At 52.3% G+C, this 21,340-nt stretch overlaps 1 protein-coding gene across 1 annotated transcript in view; it reads right to left on the bottom strand.

Moving 5' to 3' along the window:
• The window catches only part of ANO2 (anoctamin 2), a 346,820-nt gene that overhangs the window by 317,046 nt on the left and 8,434 nt on the right, over positions 1–21,340 (bottom strand). Inside the window, exons 2-3 of the mRNA XM_047787771.1 lie at positions 13,247–13,431; positions 11,654–11,980 (exon numbers count right to left, since the gene is read on the bottom strand). Of these exons, the coding sequence (XP_047643727.1) occupies positions 11,654–11,980; positions 13,247–13,431 (512 nt within the window). The remainder of the gene's footprint in view (positions 1–11,653; positions 11,981–13,246; positions 13,432–21,340) is intronic.

Genomic DNA, 21,340 nt, shown 5'->3' with positions numbered 1-21,340 from the left:
AGTATTGGTTCTCCACTGATGGTAATGATGTAATAGCTCCTTTTAAAATAAGTTCAGTGTTCCCACTGTGGTACAACAGGATTGGCAGTGTCTCTGCAGCGCTGGGACACAGGTTCAATCCTTGGCCCCGTACTGTGGGTTAAGGATCTGGCATCTCCACAGCTGGGGCCTAAGTCACAACTACAGCTCAGATCTGATCCTAGGCCTAGGAACTCCAAGGCGGCCAAAAAAGAAATAAATAAACAAATAAAATAAGTTTAAAAAGTGAATCAATTTAGCAGAAACATTCAGCAAATAACAGTATAAACAGTAAATGGCTACGCCTAAAATCACGAAACAGGAAAGCAGGTGTATTCAAGATCATGATCATAGTATTAAAATGACTGAAAAGATAAATAGATAAATGGAAAAATAAAGAGAAAAATAAATATAAATAAAAATTAATTAACGGGGAGTTCCTCAGTCGTGGCTCAGTGGAAATGAATCCAACTAGGATCCATGAGGATACGGGTTGGATCCCTGGCACTGCTCAGTGGATTAAGGATCCGGGAGTTCCCGTCGTGGCGTGGTTAACGAATCTGACTGGGAACCATGAGGTTGCGGGTTTGATCCCTGGCCTTGCTCAGTGGCTTAAGGATCCGGCATTGCCGTGAGCTGTGGTGTAGGTTGCAGATGCAGCTCGGATCTGGCATTGCTGTGGCTGTGGTGTAGGCCAGCAGCTGTAGCTCCAATTCGACCCCTAGCCTGGGAACTTTCATATGCCTCAGGTACAGCCCTAAAAAGACAAAACAAATAATAATAATAATGAATGAACTTAAAGTTTAAAAAAATTGTAAATAAAAAATATAGATATATAAAATATAAAGTAAAATAATTGATATTGTGAGACCTTTTGCCAGAGGGACCCAGGAAAGAAGCACTCAGCCTCTGTGCCTTCATGTCTGTATCCCAATCCCAACCAGACAGGAAGCATCTTAACCTCCTCCCTTTGGGGAGGCCTAATCCACACCTCAGCATGTTCCTTCACGCAGAAAATGGGAAGGAAATTCAACTCAGCTTCTAAAGAGGGAAAACTACAACAAAATGTGGCAGATGGGAGAGGCAGCTTGGGCAAAGAGGAAAACCCAAGGCAGGAAGGAAGCCCACATCCTTCCTAAAAAGGCCTGGGAAGTGAAGGCCCTTCAAGCCATGACATTCTGCAGCCCTTGAAGCATCTCCCCCTATCCCCCCCACCCCCCACCCCACCCCATGGAAGGGGCTGCTCCAGGGCTCAGGTAAGAAAAGGGCATGGCATCGCTAAGAAAAGTGCACAAAGACCTGGTCAGTGACCCCTGCTTGTCGCTCTCTGCACTCAAAGCTCTTCCCACTTAATTCTGCCACCAAGGAAGTCCTGGTGACAGGAGGTGGCCATGCCCACTGAGAGCCACCCAGCACAGTGCCGCCCCCAGGCCCTGGCCCCAGTCAGTCTAAACACACCCCATCCAACTTCACAGCACCCAGAGAGCCCAGGACACAGCAACACATACAGCACCGTGGCCGTGACCGCAGATAGGCAACCTGAGCAGGGAGCCAGCAGCAAACTCCCACTCCGCCCAGGGCCCCAGGCTTCAACTCCGAAGCCTTTAGGGGTTCCCGTGTCTGCATGACAAAGAAAACACAACAGAACAGCACACCCTCCAAATCCCACTCCTTCTGACTTCCTGATCCTGAAAAGGTGCTAAAACCCAGAGGCCCTCACTGAGGCCTGGGGAGCCTCCACCCTCTGGGGGCCTGTGGATGAGTAAGCCTAAGTTCCCTGGGCTGCAAGAGCTCGCAGATGGGGGAGGAACATCCACAGCCAGCCAGACACCACCCACCAACAACTGATCCCACCTGCAAGGGATACCCCTGCAGAAACCAGACGACGACGAGACAGTCACAAGAATACCAGTGGTCACCCCGGCCCCCCAGGCTGCTGAGCTAGACTGAGAGTCAGGCTGTTGGCCATCAAGGGTGGGGGGCAGAAGAGAGACTCCTAAGCCAGCGATGCCCAGGGGACAGTGATCAGATTTTGGAAGACGTGGGGATGGACCCGGGGTTCCCCAGGAGCACAGGTCACGCACGTCCATTTCCAGGAAACTTGTAGGTCGAAGATGCAGTTCAGATCTGGCATTGCTGTGGCTCTGGTGTAGGCCGGAAGCTGTAGCTCTGATTCGATCCCTAGCTTGGGAACCTCCATATGCCTCGGGTGCAGCCCTAAAAAGAAAAAAAAAAAATTTAAATGTAAATGTGTGCTATAGTTAATATACATGCTTCTTTAACAGTGCATCAAATGGCAAGACCCAGCAGCACCTCTAAAAACTGCCGCCATTTCACACTAGGGACCAATATAAGTGCTTTCAGAGATGTGTGCAGCCACCACGATGGGAAATGAAGCTGCGTGTGGCTTCCATTGCTGGCAAACTCACAGGAGTTCACGGTGATTGTAGGTTTGTGCCTATGTCCTTAACTGAAGTCAATGCTACGTTGCAGCTAAATGTCGGTGAAAATAAAGAGCAGTTTTCCACCATCGGGTTTAGGACTTCTATTTACAAAACCCCCAAGGTCTGAGACGCCCTGATGCTGCCACATGGCCCCCAGGGATCATCGAATAGAAGGTATCAGGGCAGCCTAATGAGCTGAGCAGGGGTAGCAGGGAGACCCTGTCTGCAGTGAAGAGAAAGGGACACTTAAGGCTGTGGCCCAGAAGCATCCTCACTATCCATTAAGTACTGAATATAACCCCTGGGAGTCTCCAGACCACGAAGGCCCAAAGAAAGACCCCACCACACACAACACCCTCAGCAGCTGAGCCTTCTAAACTTGCCCGGTCCTCCACAGCATCCTAGCTGGCAGAGGGCGCGTGCTCCCTGGAGATGTGATAAGAGCAGCAGACACAGCCCACTCTGGTCTGCTGGCCCCGAGCATCTGTGGGTAGGGGGAGGGATGGAGACTGAGCCTAGAGCTTCAAGGCAGAAGTGAAGTGTTCTCTTCCCCCCTCTTCGGAGCTGTGCGATGCTCTGGGGTCCGGTCTGCTTCCCCTAAAATAGAATAGAGGCCTTCCGCGATGTCAGAGCCGAGCCCAGGGCAGGGTACCTTGTAAGCAAATGTCTGCTAAGTGAGACGTGGGAGAGAGGGGCCAGAGATGGAGCCTGGCGGCTCTCCTCCGGCAGCTGGTTTCCTTTGGGGGGTGTCTTTACAGCTGAAGGAACGACGCAGGCAGTTTCTGGCTGACAAAGACCCTGAACTTATCAAATGACAAGTGGAGAAAGGCCTTCTTCCTCCACCTTTGTCTCAGATTCCGACACATCGAGGCATGATTAGTAGGCTGGGGACCAACTGTTCCCTGACCCTCTCCACCAAATGCAGGGGGTGATGTAGGAGCACGAGCGACACGCAAAGAGTTCACCCCCGGCAGAGCATGGCCTTAAGTCAGAACAGGCACCAGCCACGGCCCCCCGACAGCGAGACCAGGAGCCCCAGACGCCAGCCTCCCAGGAAGATGACAACGTAGCCGCAAGGGACCTAACAGAAGGAAGTCACCCCCCACCCTCTCCCATGTGTGTGTTTGCACGGACTCTCTGCAATCAGGAACTCATTTGCTGAAAGGCAGAACTGGCAGCGGGGAGCTGTATCAGTCTCATCCTCTCGAGGGCTTCGGTTCCCGCTCTTACAGAATTGAGCACGATCCCAAGCCCTTCCGGCTCTGAGAGCCCATGACCCCGCTTCCTCATACCTCACAGATGGCATCTGGCAACAGAAAAACGAAACACAAGACCAGGCCAGGAGCCCCCAGCCGGTGTGTGCTGATCCCTGTCCTCGGCTACTCAAGGGTATGTGGGATCATCAACGCCCAGAACCTCCTTTCAGCCCCTTCTGAGGAATCCTAGGACTGTCGAAAACTTATTGATCAATGAAAGATACCAGGCAGAAAGGACCTGAGACAGGCCACCTCCCAGCTCCTCCCACTTCTCTGTAAACTCTCGGCCTGCCCTTCACGAAACCAACTTCCTTCATAACCTGGGCAGCGCTCATCTGCACAGTGGGCTGACTCTGTCGGCCACACACCTCCCGGAGGAGTGGCTGTCAGAAAAGAAGGGGAGGGAGTTCCTGTCACGGTGCAGCGGAAACAAATCCGACTAGGAACCATGAGGTTGTGGGTTCAATCCCTGGCCTCACTCAGGGGGTTAAGGATCCGGTGTCACCACGAGCTGTGCTATAGGTCGAAGATGAGGCTCGGATCTGGCATTGCTGTGGCTGTGGTGTAGGCCGGCAGCTGTAGCTCCGATTAAACTCCTAGCCTGGGAACCTCCATATGCCGCAGATGCGGCCCTAGAATAGACAAAACAAAACAAAACAAAAACAAAGACAAAAAGAAAGAAAAGAAGGGGAAAACTATATCCAGGCTCTTGAGATAGACCATGATGGGAGAGAATATAAGAAAAGGAATGTACACATATGTATGATTGGGTCACTTTACTGTACAGCAGAAATTCGTAATTTTAAAAAATTACTCTAATTAAAATAAATTAAATTAAATTAAAAAGAGGTGGAGCAAGAGGTAGGAGACCCAGTTCCCAGGCACAGCCCTGCTCCCTGCCACCTGGCAAGGCACCTATATTCCTATGACAAGGGAATAAGAACAGCTCCCACCACCCCACTGTGACACTGGAGGTTATCTTTTTGCCTCCAAAGTCCAGAAAAGGAAATAGCTATTCACGAAGGTTTGGGGGACCTGACTTGCCCTCCTTGCTTCCCTCTGAGTCCCCATGCCCAGCTGCCAGGTCCACCCAGCCCCATCCCTACTCCGCTCAGCTATGCGGTCCCCAGAGGCAGGGGCTGCTAGGGCTGTCTTTGTTGTGTTCCCCAGAGCTCCCTCGGGGCAGGAAAGAGGCAAGGGAGAGGCCCCAGGCTCCAGCACGCTGCTTCAGGGTAGGGCAAGTGGGACAGGAACACATCCAAAGCCAGGGGAAATCAGCGCGTTTTCCCGTCATTAGTGCAAATCAAAAGCTGTGGGACCATCATGCACACCCTCGAGAGCATGGCAGCATCTCCAGAAACAGATGGATGACTGGGACGTCATAAAAAGGCCACATTCACACCTTTCCTGCGCTCCCTCTAGCCTGTCTTAAGAAGGCAAACCCGGAGTTCCCGTCATGGCTCAGTGGTCATCGAATCCGACTAGGAACCATGAGATTGTGGGTTCAATCCTTGGCCTTGCTCAGTGGGCTAAGGATCCGGTATTGCCATGAGCTGTGGCGTAGGTCACAGACGCGACTCGATCCCGCTGCTGCTGCAGCTCTAGTGTAGGCCAGTGGCTACAGCTCCGGTTAGACCCCTAGCCTGGGAACCTCCATATGCTGTGGGTGCATCCCTAGAAAAGACAAAAAGACAAAAAAAAAAAAAGGCAAATCCTTTCCTGAGGAGGAAACAGACTAATCTTAGAAGGGCAGCAGCAGCAGCATGGAAACCTCCACCTCTCCCCATAGAAATACATCACTCTTCTCGAGCACCTGCTCAGGGCCTGAGGTAGAGCAATGCACAGGAAGACCTCCCAGGGCCACTGTCACCCTAGGAAAGCAAGCAGCGAGGTCTTCCTAAGGATGCAGGAATCCCCCATGTCTCAGATGTCCCAGCAAAGAAAGATGGGGGAGTTCAAAGAGGGAGGCTGTTTCAACACAGGCTCTACACGGGAAGAGAGAAGCCAGAGCAGGGCTGAGCGTCTAGTGTGCAGGGCTGCAGGTGACCCCATGCAGGGAGAAAGGGTCACCAGGTGCTGGTCCGGTGCTTCAGGGCGGTCACAGCAGCCTCCAGGACCGCAAACGGCACCATGTGCCCCAGTAATGGAGGACAAGGTGTCCCCAAGATGGTCCCCTTCTGGATCAACATCCCGTGCACATTCTGGGGCAGGAAGACTAGGAAACGGACATCCAGGGCTTGTCACTTCTCCCTGGGATGGCAAAGACCCCAGAACGTCTGAAGGTCAGCTGGGGTTCAAATCCCCGCTGCATCACACAGCAGATGTCGCCATGGCTGAGCCGCTAGCCTCTCCGAGCCTGTTTCCTCATCTCCTTAAAAAGGCGGGACGAACATCCGCCCTGCAGGATGTTCATGGAGACTGAATGAGGACACAGAAGGGGAAGCGGGATCCCATGCTATGACACGTGCAGGAGGCGCTCGGGAAACTTAGTTCCCTTCCTTAAAGCCACAGACTGAATACACTCTACACACAGAGCCATTTCTCCAAGGCACCCTGCCGTCAGCCAAAGGCTGAGGAGAACTGATGTTTCCATCAGCTGTTGAGTCAGATGGATAAAAACACTTCCTGAAAAGGAGGTGAGGAAAAGGGGCGATGACAAAGGTCAAGAAACAATGGCCTCTGGTTTGAAGAAAGCCAGGCAGCATGTCCCAAGCCTGCCATCTTCTCAGCTAACTGAGCCCCATGGGGTGGTCACAATGTCCCACGGCCCAGAGGTCCCTGCATGACTCCCTCTGAGCCAGCACAGTCGGTTGAGAGGTCAGACGTCAGTAACTCGGTCCGAGGTCAGAGGGCGAGAAGTCGGGTGTCAGAAGCAGCCCATGCCCTGGCAGGGAGGGGTCCCCTCGCTGCAGAGAGAGAGGAGTTTGGTCTTCCCCAGGCTCCCGCCTCACACGGGGTCCAAGCGGGGAGTTCTGCCTCCTGAACAAAGCTGTGGCCTCCGGGACCACCCCGCTGGCATTCTGCCCCTGCCATGCCTGACTCTGCCCAGAGGGCCCATGGACCTGCTGGAGGTGCCAGACCAGGCTGATGAAAAGCAGCTTCTGCTGTGGGTTCTCTGGTGCCCTAATGCCAGGAGAGCCGGCACTGAGCCAGGGGGCAGCTGGCCTCCCTGTCAAGCCCTCTCTCCACTCCCAATTGGGAAGATGAGCTGCCCGCAGAGATGAAGTCTGGGACTGTGCCTGCTGGAATTTCAGGGCCTGCAGGCTGGAGAAGGTCTTGACACCCAAGTCCACAAACACAACCTCCAAGCCCATCAAGAGCATCACATGGGCCCTGGCTCACCCTCCCCTCAGATTCCTCCTGGTGCCACACAAGCATCTGAGTCTCTGTCTCTGTCCCAAGCATCTGAGTCTCTGTCTCTGTCCCTCCAGCTCAGTCTCGGTCAAGGCGGGGGGTCTGGGAGAGCGCAGGAGGAGGTGGGTCCCAGGAGGCCCTTCTCAGCTCATGGAGGCTCATGGGGTAAGTCCCTCAACTGCCTGCATGAGCCTCCCATTCAGCAGTGATGCCCAACTCCAAACATGTGGTCCTCATTTATCCAAACTGGCATGAGGATGCAGGGGTCTCTGTCACCCACAGGCATCTCCAGCGAGGTCTTGCTCTTTTTCTTAAGGGCTGCACCAGCGGCCAATGCCACTGCCACAGCAACATGGGATCCAAGCCGCATCTGCAACCTATATCACAACTCATAGCAACACCAGATCCTTAACCCACTGAGCAAGGCCAGGGATCTAACTCACATCCTCATGGATACTAGTCTGGTTTTGCTACTGCGGAGCCACAATGGGGACTTCCTCTAGCAAGGTCTTTAGAGGAAATTCTCATTAAATGGCCAAACGTAAGAAAACATAGAGCAAGCCGTGACTCAGCCATCCAATAAATACTAAATAGTCTTTGCAATATGGACATGGAGCTTGTTAATACATGGAAATACGTACACAAAACAAAAGGTGACACAGCCAACGGAAGGTCTGCACCAACTCCCCTAACATCTAAAGCACACCCAGAGAGCTAGGGTCCAAATGAATTCCACGATACTTAATCAGAGTTTGGTGGATGCAAAGTCCTTTTGATCTGTAAGACTAAGTCAATACTTTTGAATGGGCCTCTGATTGAAAACCATTTTCTCTCCAGCTGTCCTAAAAATCAAAGTGAAACTAGAGCCTTAAAGGCAGTCCAGCCCAGAGGCATGAGAACAGCTGAGCAGGTGGGGCCACTGCACCTGCTCTCCAAACTGCCACCAGGTGTACCCAAACAAGGTCCCCGCTCCAGTGAGGTGCCAGTTCCGGGCTGCTGCTCAAGGCCAGAGGCTGAGCATCCTGATGCAAAGAAGAATTGTTCAGACCCCAACAGGCCCCAGAAAGTTGTTCAGAACCTCACGGTCTCCGGTCTAACCAGAGTTTTGCACCAACATGGTATTGGGGCTGGGGCGACACTGGCCCTGACAGAGGTGACAAGTCATTCCCAACCTTGTGGGGCACATGGTTGGAGGCAACCTGGTGCTCATTATCATTAAGGGAGCGACTAGGTAAACCAGTTCCCTGATCCATTAGGAAAAAATGCACGCAGACCGTGAAAGGCTTGAAAAACGTAGTGCTGAGAGAAAAAAGCAAGCAGCAGAATGGGTTATTAAATAGAGTGCCTCCACCTAAATTAAAAATGCATACAATTCAGAGAAACTGTCAGAGGAGCCTAAGAAGGTATGACAGTTAAATAAAATGTGGGATTCGGGCTGGGATCCTGGAATAGAAACAAGACAGTAGGTACAAATTCAGGAAATCTGAACAAAGCAGAGATTTTAGTTAATGACAGTGTAACAAGATTGGCTCATGTGACAACTGTACCATATTAATGTAGAAGTTAATTATAGAGGAAACCAGGTATGTGCGTTAGGAGCACGCTCTGTCCGATTTTTCTGTAAATTTAAAACTGTTCTAAACAATAAAGTCTATTTTTTTAATAAATAAAAAAGCGTAAAGCAAAAATGACACAATATATTACCCAGAAGCACTAGGCTTTGGAATAATTGCCTGTAGAGGGAGCAGGCAGTGAGGTCAAGGTTATCTGCATAAGTCACAAGAGGCTCCCTGTGCAGACCAATGATAATGATAATGCATCATGACTGAGAACTGAGGGGTTTTTTGTTTTGTTCTGTTTTGTTTTAGAGCTACACCTGCAGCATATAGAAGTTCCCAGGCTAGGGGTCTAATCGGAGCTACAGCTGCCGGCCTACACCACAGCCACAGCAACACCGGAGCCTTAACCCACTGAGCAAGGCCAGGGATTGAACCCACAACCTGATGGTTCCTAGTCAGATTCGTTTCCGCTGCACCATGAAGGGAACTCCCGTGACTGAGAACTGTAATTCACTCAGCTCTGCACCACGGGTGCCACAGCAAATAATAATAATTAACTTTTAGAAAATAGAGAGAGGGAGAATTAAAAAAAAAAAAAAAAAACCACTACTGCAGGACAATAGCTCCTGATGGCTACACAAGTGGTACAGGCCCTGATGATACAAGGGACTTGGGAGAGGTTGAGTAGCTTGGAAAAGCCCAAGAAAGAAGAGTTAAGAGGCCTTGAAGCCAGAGGTGGGGGCTGGGAGGGAGGAGGGACAACAGGCCAGGAACACTCCACGCCCCCATCTCACACTAGTCGGTCCTAAGAGCTCTCTCTAGTCCCTCCTAATTTCCTAGCCAAAGCCAGGAAAATCCAATGCAACCAAGAAGAAACAGGCTGGAGGGGCAGCAAAGATGTCAGCAACACTAGTAACAGCAGGAAGTCTTCCAAGGACCGTTCCCTCGGAATTTCAGATCAATAATTTGTTAATGCAAGGGTATCCCCCATTTCGCATGGGCCATACTTAGGCTGAAAATTTTATTTACTATTGATCCAATGCACATGGAACTAGCTGTGGTAATTTTGATTTGCCACATCTGGCAACACGAATAAGAGCAGCAGTGATACCAACTCATTGTTATTGCTTTTAGATACCTTATTTAGTTTTGTTATTGCTTTTAGATACCTTATTTAGTTGTCTTGTTTCACCTTCATCACAACCCAGTGAAAAACAGATTGTTAAACCCTTTTGACAGGCAAGAAACCTTTGACTCAAAAGGATTAAGTGACTCACCCAAGGTCATGTGGCTCGCAGAGGCCAAGCCTGGGAGGTGAACCTCTGTATTCAGACTCCAGAGTCCACCTCTGGAGCAAGACACTGTTGCCTCAGCAGTTGCACGAGGCCCAGACCCCCAATCCCTGAGCCTCCCTGACTCCCTGACACCTGGAGAAGGTGGGGAGCCTGCAGCCTCCCACAGTGGTGGTGCCCAGACTCCCTCTACGGCCCTCGAAACACGCCACTACCTGGGGAAACCTTCCCACCAGACCCCAATCAGAGGCACCAAGTGAGTTTCCAAAAGTGAGAGTCAGCACTCCCTCAGCAGGGAGCCCCAAGTCGCCCTGAAAGAGCGCAAGGTCCCTACAGTGATGGAAAGAATTACGAGAGAAGAGGCTCCCGGCTTGAACGTCTGGATGAGCAGCACAGGTCAGCACAACAAGGGTCTGGGCCACATGCCAGCCTGCCTGGGGACAGAGACATGGAGGAATGACCTCTGAGGGGCCCTTCCAGTTGGGGGAGGGCATTAATGTGACTCTTACAAAATAGGTTTCTGATGAGACTGTCACCCCACCCCTCAGCATAACACCCTTTTCAATCGTCCTAAAGAGTCTTTATGGAGCACCTACTGTGTACCAGACATCAGGCTGGATGGCTGCATTGCCCCAGCTAATGGGCGGCATGTAAAACTACAATCCTGCAGCACGGCGCATCTTGCAGATGAGGAGCCTGAGGCTCAGGGAAGTCACTGATTGAGTCAGGGAGCACTGGCGAAGCTCCTACTATGTGCCAAACTCTGTCCTAGGTGCTGGGGATACAGCGGTGAGGCAAACAAGACCCCTGACTTCATGGAGCCGTTAGGGGCACAGATAAAAAATAAATTAATCTACCCCATGATTTCAGGTGCTGAGCATGATGAGGAAGAGTGAAGCAGGGTGAAGGAACAGAGTGAAGGGGTCGGGGCACTTTATCTAAGATGCTCAGGGGAGATGTCTGGAAGGAGGTAACACCAGAGCAGAGGCTTGAAGTGAGAGGGCTGAGCATGCACGGATCTGGGGAAGGCGGCCCGAGGCAGAAGGGACAACCAGAACAGCCACTGCAAAGGCCCTGAGGTGAAAGTGACCAACTCACAGCCGAGATAAGGCCAGAGGGCTGGCACCCGTGTGGGAGGTGGGAGGAGTAGGAGATGGAAGGGACGGCCAGGGCAGGTCATCTTTAAAGGATCATGTGATACGAAGAAACAGATGGAGAAGTGAATGAAGACCTGGATGGGTGGATGATGGATAAGCAGATAAATGGAGTTCCTTAGGCTGGCTACTGATCAGAGGTCAGAATACTGTACACAGCTCACGAGATCAAATATGACGTCCGGTTCCCAAATAACCAACCCCCCTGGGGGCTCCAGACAAGCACACACCTTATAATATGTCTCCTATACAAGAATTTTAATCCTAAATTCAACAGGCAAACCATATCTTCATCCAACCAAATTCACCATTACCAAGGCCACAGGATGGCCAGCCAGGAAGAAACTGTCTTGTCTTCACCTCTAACTAAGCCAACTTCCCCGGAACAGACTGGCACTCCACCACCACCGCCTGGGACCCCAAAACTCCTCCCCAAGCCCCTGAGCAAGAAAACCTCATTCCTCCTCCCCACCCCACCCCTAAAAAGCCAGCAAGTGCCACTGATCACCAGGAGCCCAGCTCAGCAGGCCCGCAGGTCCAGCCCATCGGAATCCTCTGTCACCGGAGGGACCTCACCTCCAAGTCCTTCTCAAGCTCCAGCCCGGCCTCCATCAGGTTGTGCTCAAACTCCTCCCGTTGCTCTTTCCTTTGGTCCTCCAGGCCGTCGAGGGGCCCCAGCTCAATGTCACTGGGAGCCCCCGCGTGGGGGTCCTTGCCGGTCTCCCCATTGGAGACGATGGCCAGCGAGTGGCCCGGGGAGCCGTGGCCCGGGTGCACCCCGCGTTTCCGGTAGTGGTAGGCGAGCACGTAGTCGACCTTCCTCTGGTTGTCGTGGAAGTGCATGCGGCTCAGACGGGCCTCCGAGGACACCTGCTCGCTGGCATCCAGGTAGTTGTTGATGACCTGGCAAGAGAGGACGGGACACGGGGCTGCAAGGTCCAGCGAGGGAGCAGTGGGAGCCATGGGAGGCTCACCTTGCGCTCCGGGCCCAGGGAGGTGGACTAGGAAGCTAGAACCTCACGGCTCCCAGAGGGAGGACAGAGGGACCCGAGTTCCCGGGCCTCGGCCGGCCAGCAAAGCCGCCGCCCCTCCCCGACCGGCGTCCAGCCCGGGCCTGGCGCCGCCCAGCACCCCCGCGCCCACGCACACACGTACGCTCACGTACACGGAGGCACCCGCGGCACAGACCCCGGGCAAACCACCGCCTGCCTCCACGCACCGAGCCCCAGGCCCACTCCCGCACGTGCGCACAGCCCAGCACGCCTCCGGCCTCGGTGCCCGCGCTCCCGCACACTCTGTGCACACGCATCACCCGAGTGCGCGCGGACACGCAGCCTCCCACACGCACCACAGCACCCCCACCTCTTCGCAGATCGATCTGAATACTCACCGGCAGGTTCTCTAGATCCATTGGAACAAAGGCTGATTTCCAGCCGCCTGGCCACCCCTACCCCCACCCCGCCGGGATTTACTGTCCACTCTGCCCTTCGCAGCCCCGCATCCTCCTCCTCCTCCTCCACCACCTCCTCTTCTTCTCCTCCAACCCCTGGTGAGGACCCTGCCAGAGACAAGGCAGTCCACTTAGTCCTCTCAGGAGATGGAAGGTTGAGAGAAGAGGAGAAAGAACGAACGAGGCGGAGCGGGGGAGGGACCCGCCTCCCCCTTTGGGTGTTTCCCTGTTTATTACTGGTTTGATACCCTGCTGCCTCGGCAGCCACCTGAGAGGTCACCTGGGCAACCAGATGAAGCGCCAGGCACAGGGGACAGCCTCAAAGGAGCCGCCACAGCAGAGGTCTGGTCCCTCCCATCTGTGGGAAGGAGCCGGGAGTCTGCAGACCAGCAGGTGGGACCACCTGGCCTCTCACACCTCTGCCTTCCCTGTCCTCTGACCAGGGGACCTCAGCACTGCTGGGACATTGTGCCACCGTGACTTGGAGGGAAAGGAGAGGAAAAGGCCCCAACGAAAATCCTGGTTTCTCCCTCTCTCTCTCTGTCACTGTCTCTGTCTCTGTCTCTCTCTCTCTCTCTCTCTCTCTCTCTCTCACACACACACACACACACACACACACACACACACCTGTCCCCCCAAATCCAATGGAGGGCCCCTCATGCCAGAGGCTCCCTTGGGGCCCCCATCAGGGCCTCCCATCCACCCACCCCAGTACTCACAGAGCTGTTGGGGGAGCTCCCGCCACCAGGTGGCTGGCTGGAAGCTCGAGGGGAGCTGCCCTGCAGGCCCTGGGCTCTGGGACCCGGCACCTTGAGGTACTGCTGTCCATGTTTGGGGCCCTGGCCCCCTCTGACCACCATCCGTGGGCTCAGCCGACGTGGGGAGCCAGAGAGCAGCGTGATATCTGTGAGAGGGAAGGACAAAGCAGGGAGAGAAGCTTTAGGGGACAGCAAATGGGACAGAGAACACAGAGAAACTGAGGCCCTGATGGGGGACACTCAGGATGGCTTTATAGCCACGACTCCCCAAAGCTGCCTCCCTGTCAGTCCTCACAAGCTCAGTTAGCAGGTTCACACTGGCTGCAGGGGAGGGGGGAATGCAGGGGGGTATCTCCCTCTCTCTCTCTCTCTCTCTCTCCCTCTCTCCCTCTCTCTCTCTCTCTCTCTCTCTCTCTCACACACACACACACACACACACACATACAGCCTGGAGCCACCAGCAGGAGCTCCTTCTGATGAGCGCTGTCATAATTTTGTGTAATTCTCAGACAAGAGAAGAGGGGTGGTGCCCTGGGGTGAGGAGGACGGGGCATTGCCAGGAAAGAGGCCTTTTTTTTTTTTTTTTTTGCTTTTTTTTTAAGGCTGCATCCACGGCATATAGAGGTTCCCAGGCTAGGGGTCGAATTGGAGCTATAGCTGCCGGCCTACACCACAGCCACAGCCACACGGGATCCAAGCCGAATCTGCGACCTACACCACAGCTCACAGCAATGCCGGATCCTTAACCCACTGAGCAAGGCCAGGGATCGAACTTGCAACCTCATGGTTACTAGTCAGATTTGTTTCCGCTGTGCCACAACAGGAATTCCCGGAGAGACACCTTGAATCAATGTCAAAGGCTAGGCCTCTAGAGTCCCTCCTGGGCAGGAGGACCAGCGGGCAGCCCCCCCCACCCTTCAAGGAGAAAGCAAGGACAGGCCAAAAGAAGGCTTGGGGCAGGGGTGACCTCCGACAAAAGGCCACCTCCAGGGCCCTTGAAGAGTCCCCACATCGCTGTCGGCCCCACCAAGTCCTCACTGGTGCCCAGCATCTCCCTGGCCCTCCTGAAGCAGCCCTTCAGGGCACATGGGCAGATGCCTCAGCTCTGCCATCACTGGCTCCGAGCCCGTTTCTCCAACTGTAAAATGAGAATCCCCAACTTGCAGGACTGTAGTGAGAATGTGGATAAGAGCTACACAGGTAAGCACACGGAAGAGTCATTAGCCTACAGGTATGAGAGAGAAAGGCAGTTATTCTCATTGTTCCAGTTATGTTTTCATTCTAAACTCCATGTGAGCATAAATCACACTTTATACATGCAGCTCAGCACTTAGCACCTGCTGAATGAATGAATAAATGGATGAATTTCCTTGTCTCTGAAACATTTTACTTACTCAATGTTTCAGCGTTCTGTGAGACACTCTAGTAAATTAATTGAGCCCAAGGAGGGGGTCGTGGGGACCTCCAGTCTACAGCCAGTGGCTCTGAAGCACAGCTGACAACCTGGACTTGCGATTGGCATCAGAAGAGAGTACTGGATGGGGGGAGGCTTGCAGGATTGAGCCTTTCACCTGTGGGATCTGGTGCTCTCGGCAGGGAGATAGTGTTGGAATTGAGTTAAATTGTAGGACACCCAGCTGAGGTTGCAGAATTGCTTAGTGCAGGGGGGGAACCTCACACATTGGCACTGGAACTGGATTGCAGGCTGCCAGGAGGGCGGGGGCACGGCTCACATCTCTGAATCAATTAGATGGGTTTTCACAAGGCTTGGACTAGAGCCTCCTCTCTGTACTCAGCTCTTTCCCTGGGCGCTCGCATGCACCCCTATGACTTTAATTAGCACCTCTATGCTGATAACTCTCAAATTTTAGCCTTTAGCAATTACTGTCCTCTCCCCTTTCCACCTGGCATCTCCACTTGGAAGTTTCAGAGCCCCTCAAAATCATCTTGTCTCAAACCAAACGTGCGATCTTCTCCGAAACACGACACTTTATCAGTGTCCCCATCGCCGTGAATGCTGCCACCATCACTCAGTCCATGAACCAGAAATCTGCAGGCAGACTTGACAGCCTCCTTCCCTCACACCTCATTTCCAATTTGTCACCAAGGCTATGAATTTTGCCCCTGAAATATCTCCTGAATCTGTTTTTCACCACCTCCCTGACCACCGACCTAGTCCAAGCTACAGTCCTCATGCACCTGTCTTAGTCCACAGCCCACGGCACCCCTCCTCCATCCTTGCTCCCCGTTGCTGTTCCCCACAAGGCAGGCAGAGGTTCCTCTCAAAATACCAAGGGGTCAAGAGACACAGTCGAGAGCAAGGCAGTGCCAGGCTGGGCTGAGAAAGCACAGGAAGGGGGCACCCCAGGCACAGAGGAGGGGGAGGTGAGTCCTTGGGGCCCCAGGAGGTTTCCAGAGCCTCTGAGAAAGACAGAAAGAGGAGGAGGAGGAGGTTTCCTGTGGGAGATGGACTTCCAGGACCCCCCCTCGAAATTTCCCTCCCGGCACCATTCCCGTCTCATTACTAAGCGACGGCAGGTGAGTGTGAGATGCCCAGAAAAAGAGGGCAGTCCCCTGTCACCAACCTTCCACTGCGTCCCTCAAAACCAGACAGGCCAGGGCACCCCGAGGGGCACAGAGCATCCACATCCTCCTGGGCCAAGGACAAGACTCGGGCCAGCGTGGTCCTACTGATAGGCACGCCCTCTTGGAGCCTCAGAGCAACCTGGGCACTTTAGATTTTTCAAGCATCACCTGGACCCTCCCCAAGTATCCAGGGATTGATGGGTGGATTTCATTTCAGAGTCAACACTTTCACCGAGGATTCAGTCTGCTTTCCTGCATGAAATTGACCCAGGACAACAACCAACATCGGAGATGCCAGGCTCGAAATTTGGACCCAATGGCCCTGCCGATCGCCCCGCCCCTTGCCCCACAGGTCCTGCTGAACGTCACCTTTCTCAGCGTCTGAGTGTGGCCAAAATGATAGGAGGACCACCCTCCAGTCCCCTCCCCACTAAAGGACCATGTGCAGATCTGCCTCCTCAGCTCTGCTCATCTCACAGCCTCGGCTCAGAAACAGCCCTCTCTCCCCGATGCTCAAACACTCCTGATGTTGATTCAGGCACCGTCTGCATCCCGGCCTTGAACCTGACTAGCTCAGAGCTCACGGGCCTCCCTGCCAGTAATCTTCTCCCTTCCTGACCCTCAGCTCACAGTGCAGCTGGAGTTACCATTTTGAAACAATGTGACCAGGTTACTCCCATTCCGTGGCTTCCTGCTCCTTTTAGGATGAAGACCAGATTGTCTAAGAGGTGCACAGGGCCTGTCATCATCCCAGCCCTGCCTGCCTGTCTGAACTGCTTCCCCACCCCCAACACCCATCCAGAGCCCGTCTTTCCCCCCGCCAGCCCCTCCCGCCCTGCACACACAGGGCATCCACTGCTCCAGGCCCAGCTGGCCATTGGAGGCGGGGGCAGTGTACATATATAACCTTTAGCATCTCTTTTCCCTCTAGAACCATTGACTTCCCAGGCCCCATGTCAGACACTGGAAACACAAAGTCCATAGAACATGCTCCTTCCCACCAACCCCTAGGGGCTCACAAGGAAGGCAGGCTGGTAAGAAAAGAAAACAGACTCATTAAGAGATAATTTCAGGAATAAGAGAAGAGCTAAAGTTGGAATATGAACAAGGACCTACAACAGTGCTCTGCCTAAAGCTACCTCCTGGCCTCCAGAGTATGTGACGTTTGAGATGCATCTGGAAAGGAGAAGGAGCATCTTCCAATGAGCACGGGAGGAGAGGAGACACCAGGGGGAGAGGCGATTGTGGGTAGGGTCCCTTATAATCAGCCGCTGGTCTTGGCTATTTCAGATCATCAGCCTTCTGAGAGCCAGGACTGCAGCCTTCCTCGCGCTCCTTTTCCACCCACACAGACCCAGCAGGTGGCCAACCGTGTGGTGGGATTTGAGGGGCAAAGAAAGAACCCTTCTGGTTTATAGAGCCCATTTTTACCATGGCCTAGAGGGCTTTTTACTGTCTTTCCTGTCAACCTTCCCAGTATCAATCATCTCTTGCTGGTCAACACACACACACACACACACACACACACACACACACACACACATCAGAATGACTACACTATCTGCAGCTTCTAGAAGGTGACCTGTTGTTTCTTATCTTTGGGTTCTCTCTTCTGCCTCTAGATTTCTCTCCCCAATACTATACCCATCCCAAATCCCACTCTGTTAACATGCAGGGTTCACAAGTTATAATAACATTAAAGAATTTGGGGGAGTTCCCACTGTGGCACAGCAGGTTACATAAGGATCCAGCATTGCTGCAGCTGTGGTGTAGGTCCTGGCCCAGGAGGTTCCATATGCCACAGTGTGGCAAAAAAAAGAATTTTTGTTAGCAAAAACAGAGCAACATGATTAGAAAGGCCACTCTGGCTAAAGTGAGGATAAATGGAGTGTCAGGAGATGATGGATGGATGGATGGATGGATGGATGAATGGATGGATGGATGGATGGATGGATGGATGGATGGATGGATGGATGGATGAGTGGGTGGATGGATGGATGGGTGGATCCCTAACTCCTTTGCCTCTACAGATGACCATTCATAATACTTTTGTTTCACTGGTCACTCTGCTACTCAAAACCTCCATGGTTTGGGGGCTTGCAAACCATTTGGCATTCAAAGATTTCCATAGCTGTCTATTACATAGCTCTACTGCTTCATCCATCCATCAGACAAGAACATTTCTCTTAGCCAAACCTAGCTCCAAACTAATTTTCACTCTGTGCCTGTCCTCATGCAGGCACCCCTGCTTGGAACATTCTCTCCACTTGTTTGAATCCCGTCCTGCCCAAGTCCTACTCCCACACCAAGCCTTTTCTCACCACTTAGGGAAGTCCTCAAGAAGTTCAGAAAATTTGCCTTTTTGCCTTTGTATTCCTAGCACAGAAGTCTGGATGCAATAGGGGCTCAATAAACATTCGACGGTAACAATGTGGGGACGGAGAGAATCCTCTCTGGTGAGTGAATTTTGAAGAGAGGGAAGTCAACTGTGTGAGTTAAGCACAGACTCGCCCTAATCATAACCACAGCGACACTAACAGCTGGCACCTGACATGTGCCAGGCACTGTTCTGAGCAGTTTCCATGTATCAACGCATAACTATGAGATAGATCCTGTTGTTGTCCCCATTTTCCTGATGAGAAAACGGGCATAGAGAGGTCAGGTAAGTTGCCCAAGTTCACCTGTTAGTAAGTGACATAGAGTCCACACTTAGATATATGGTGGAAAAGGAAAGGGACTGCCAGGAGTAAGTCCCTTCCTGCCTGGACATTCTTTTTTATTTTTATTTATTTATTCATTTATTATTTTTTAATAGGGCTGCATCTGCAGCCTGTGGAAGTTCCCAGGCTAGGGGTTGAATCAGAGCTGCAGCTGCCAGCCTAAGTCACAGCCAAAACAATGCCAGATTCAAGCCGTGTCTGCAACCTACACCACAGCAACACCAGATCCTGAACCCACTAAGCAAGGCCAGGGATCGAATCTGCATCCTCATGGAACTAGTTGGGTTAGTTACCGCTGAGCCATGATGGCAACTCCCAATTTTTTTTTTTTTTTTGTATTAACACCCAGGCCCAGGCAGGTCTCTGGTTCTAAATATTTCCCTTTCCTGTGCTAAGGGAACGCACTGTGTGTGTCTGCGTGTGTGTTTGATCTGTCCTAAGCTTGCCTTATGCACATTCTAGATGGTGCTCCTCCCTTCGAATAGTTCAAGACCTACGACTAGATCCGGGCTCACATTCGTGATTCTGACAGTGATTGTAGAGACCAATGGTCTCAGCACTGGGGCACAACAGAAGTAAGTCCAGGTCTGAAGGTAGAACCCAGACAGCAATACCGTAACCTTCTTAGGTGACTCCAAGGTGCATCCAAGGTTGAGAGCCACTCTGTGTCCCCACTTGCCCTCGCTTTTACCAGTCACTGAATCCTACTATTTGAAGTCTAGCCTCCATGGCAGGCTCCCTGTCTGCATAGAGCAGTTTGGGGGGGCTTCTGTTTCCCCTTCTTCTCCTAGCTCTGTCCTTTGGAATGTGGTGATCCTAACTCCGCTGATAGTCCAATGAGGACGCATCTGGTCTTAAGTCAGAGAAATCTGTGTGTGGCTGGGCACAGAAGCCCCATAAAGGTGAGGTTATGAGAAACCAAAACAACGTGTCTCTCAGTGTTTCCTCCCCTAGTTATTGTGGGATCTCCAGTCCCCCTTCAAGTCCAACCCAGTAACTATGGGAGTCCCTGGAGAGACAATTCTCCAAGCGTCTATATGATGTTACCACTCAGTGGGTGCTCGCTGTCAAGACTTCCCTTTGCCCAAGGGACGGGCAGCACTGGTCCTAATCCCAAAGCCCACTGCCCGTCCCCCTGCTCCGGGGTAAGGATTCCGTGGTGAACAAGACTGGCACAACTCCCGGCTTCAAGGCGAGAACAGTCTAGCGGTGAAGGGCTGTCTATTTGATATGAATTTCATCGTCTCAGTTAACAAGGCTGTAACAGAGAGAAAATTTCTGAACAGTTTCCTATAGACTATAAATGTATTGGGGGGTATTTTATAAAAATATCAGGTTCATCCGTGTCCCTTATGTCTGCTGAATCCCTCTGTAACTCTCAGCATCTTATCCAGAGCCAAAGGCTCCAGCAGAGTTCCCATGGTGGCTAAGCGGGTGAAGAACTTGACTAGTATCCGTGAGGAGGCAGGTTCAATTCCTGGCCTCACTCAGTGGCTTAAGGATCCAGCACTGTTGCAAGCTGGGCGTGGGTCACAGAAGCACTCGGATCCGGCACTGCTGTGGCTGTGGCTGTGGCCTAGGCTGGCAACTGCAGCTCCAATGAGACCCCTAGCCCAGGGACTTCCAGATGCCACAATTGTTGGTATCGAAACAAACAAAAACCCCCAAACAAAAACAAAAACAAAAGGCTCCAGCAGCTTAAATGGGGGAGCTCTGACTAGAAGCGCTGTCTCAGGCTTTAACCTCGGAGCCAGTTCTTTTTGAGCGACAGAAATCTGTTCCATCTTCTTTACAGGGATGGGAATAAGAATAAGTGCATCATGTGGTGTGGGTCGCAGACGAGGCTCGGATCCCATGTTGCTGTAACTGTGGTGTAGGCTGGAGGCTACAGCTCCGATTAGACCCCTAGCCTGGGAACCTCCATATGCCATGGGTGCGGCCCTAAAAAGACAAAATAAAACAAAACAAAAACAAACAAAAAAGCAGAATAAGCTCATCAGTCTTAGTTCCTCCCAGGAGGAAGAAAAGGGTCAGAGCAGGGAGGTGGTGCAGGAGGAGAGAGGGAGGGACACTGAAGGCAGCCAAGCACACCCAGGAGAAGAGTCGACCAACCTCATGAAAGTGCAGTGTGTATGTGTGTGTGTGTGTGTGTGTGTAGAAGGATGACGGTTTACTCACAATCGCACTGTCATGCTCTTTCATGTCAATGTACCTGCAAAACAGGTTGCAGTTAACTGGCTAAACAGCTTTGACCAATTATCTTACAGACCAGCCACGTCCTCATGACCCAGAGGGAGGGACATTTTTACCTCAATCCCATCAGTCACACTCCAAACCACAGGGGAGGACGAGCTGCCAATGAGTAGGTTTCATTTGAGCAACTTCTCCCAGTCCTGATCTGTGTATTTTGTCATGGAGGGAAGCACTTCCTGGACTGAATTTCTTATTCTTTTTTTTTTTTTTTTTTGTCCCTTGTCTTCAGTTTTAGGATCTTGGGTCTGAGTATTGACCATAAGTGCTCTTTGTTTAAAGGGCTTTTTTTTTTTCTTTTTAGGGTTGCACCTGCAGCATATGGAGGCTCCCAGGCAATGCCATGGCAATGCCAAATCCTTAACCCACTGAGCAAGGCATTGTCATGAGCTGTAGCATAGGTCGCAGAAGCAGTTCGGATCCTGGGCTGCTGTGGCTGTGGTGTAGGCTGGCAGCTGTAGCTCCAATTCGACCACTAGTCTGGGAACCTACATATGCT

The sequence above is a fragment of the Phacochoerus africanus genome, chromosome 7 (assembly GCF_016906955.1).
Source record: "Phacochoerus africanus isolate WHEZ1 chromosome 7, ROS_Pafr_v1, whole genome shotgun sequence".
Lineage (NCBI taxonomy): Eukaryota > Metazoa > Chordata > Mammalia > Artiodactyla > Suidae > Phacochoerus > Phacochoerus africanus.
This window is presented reverse-complemented; position numbering and strand designations above follow the sequence as displayed.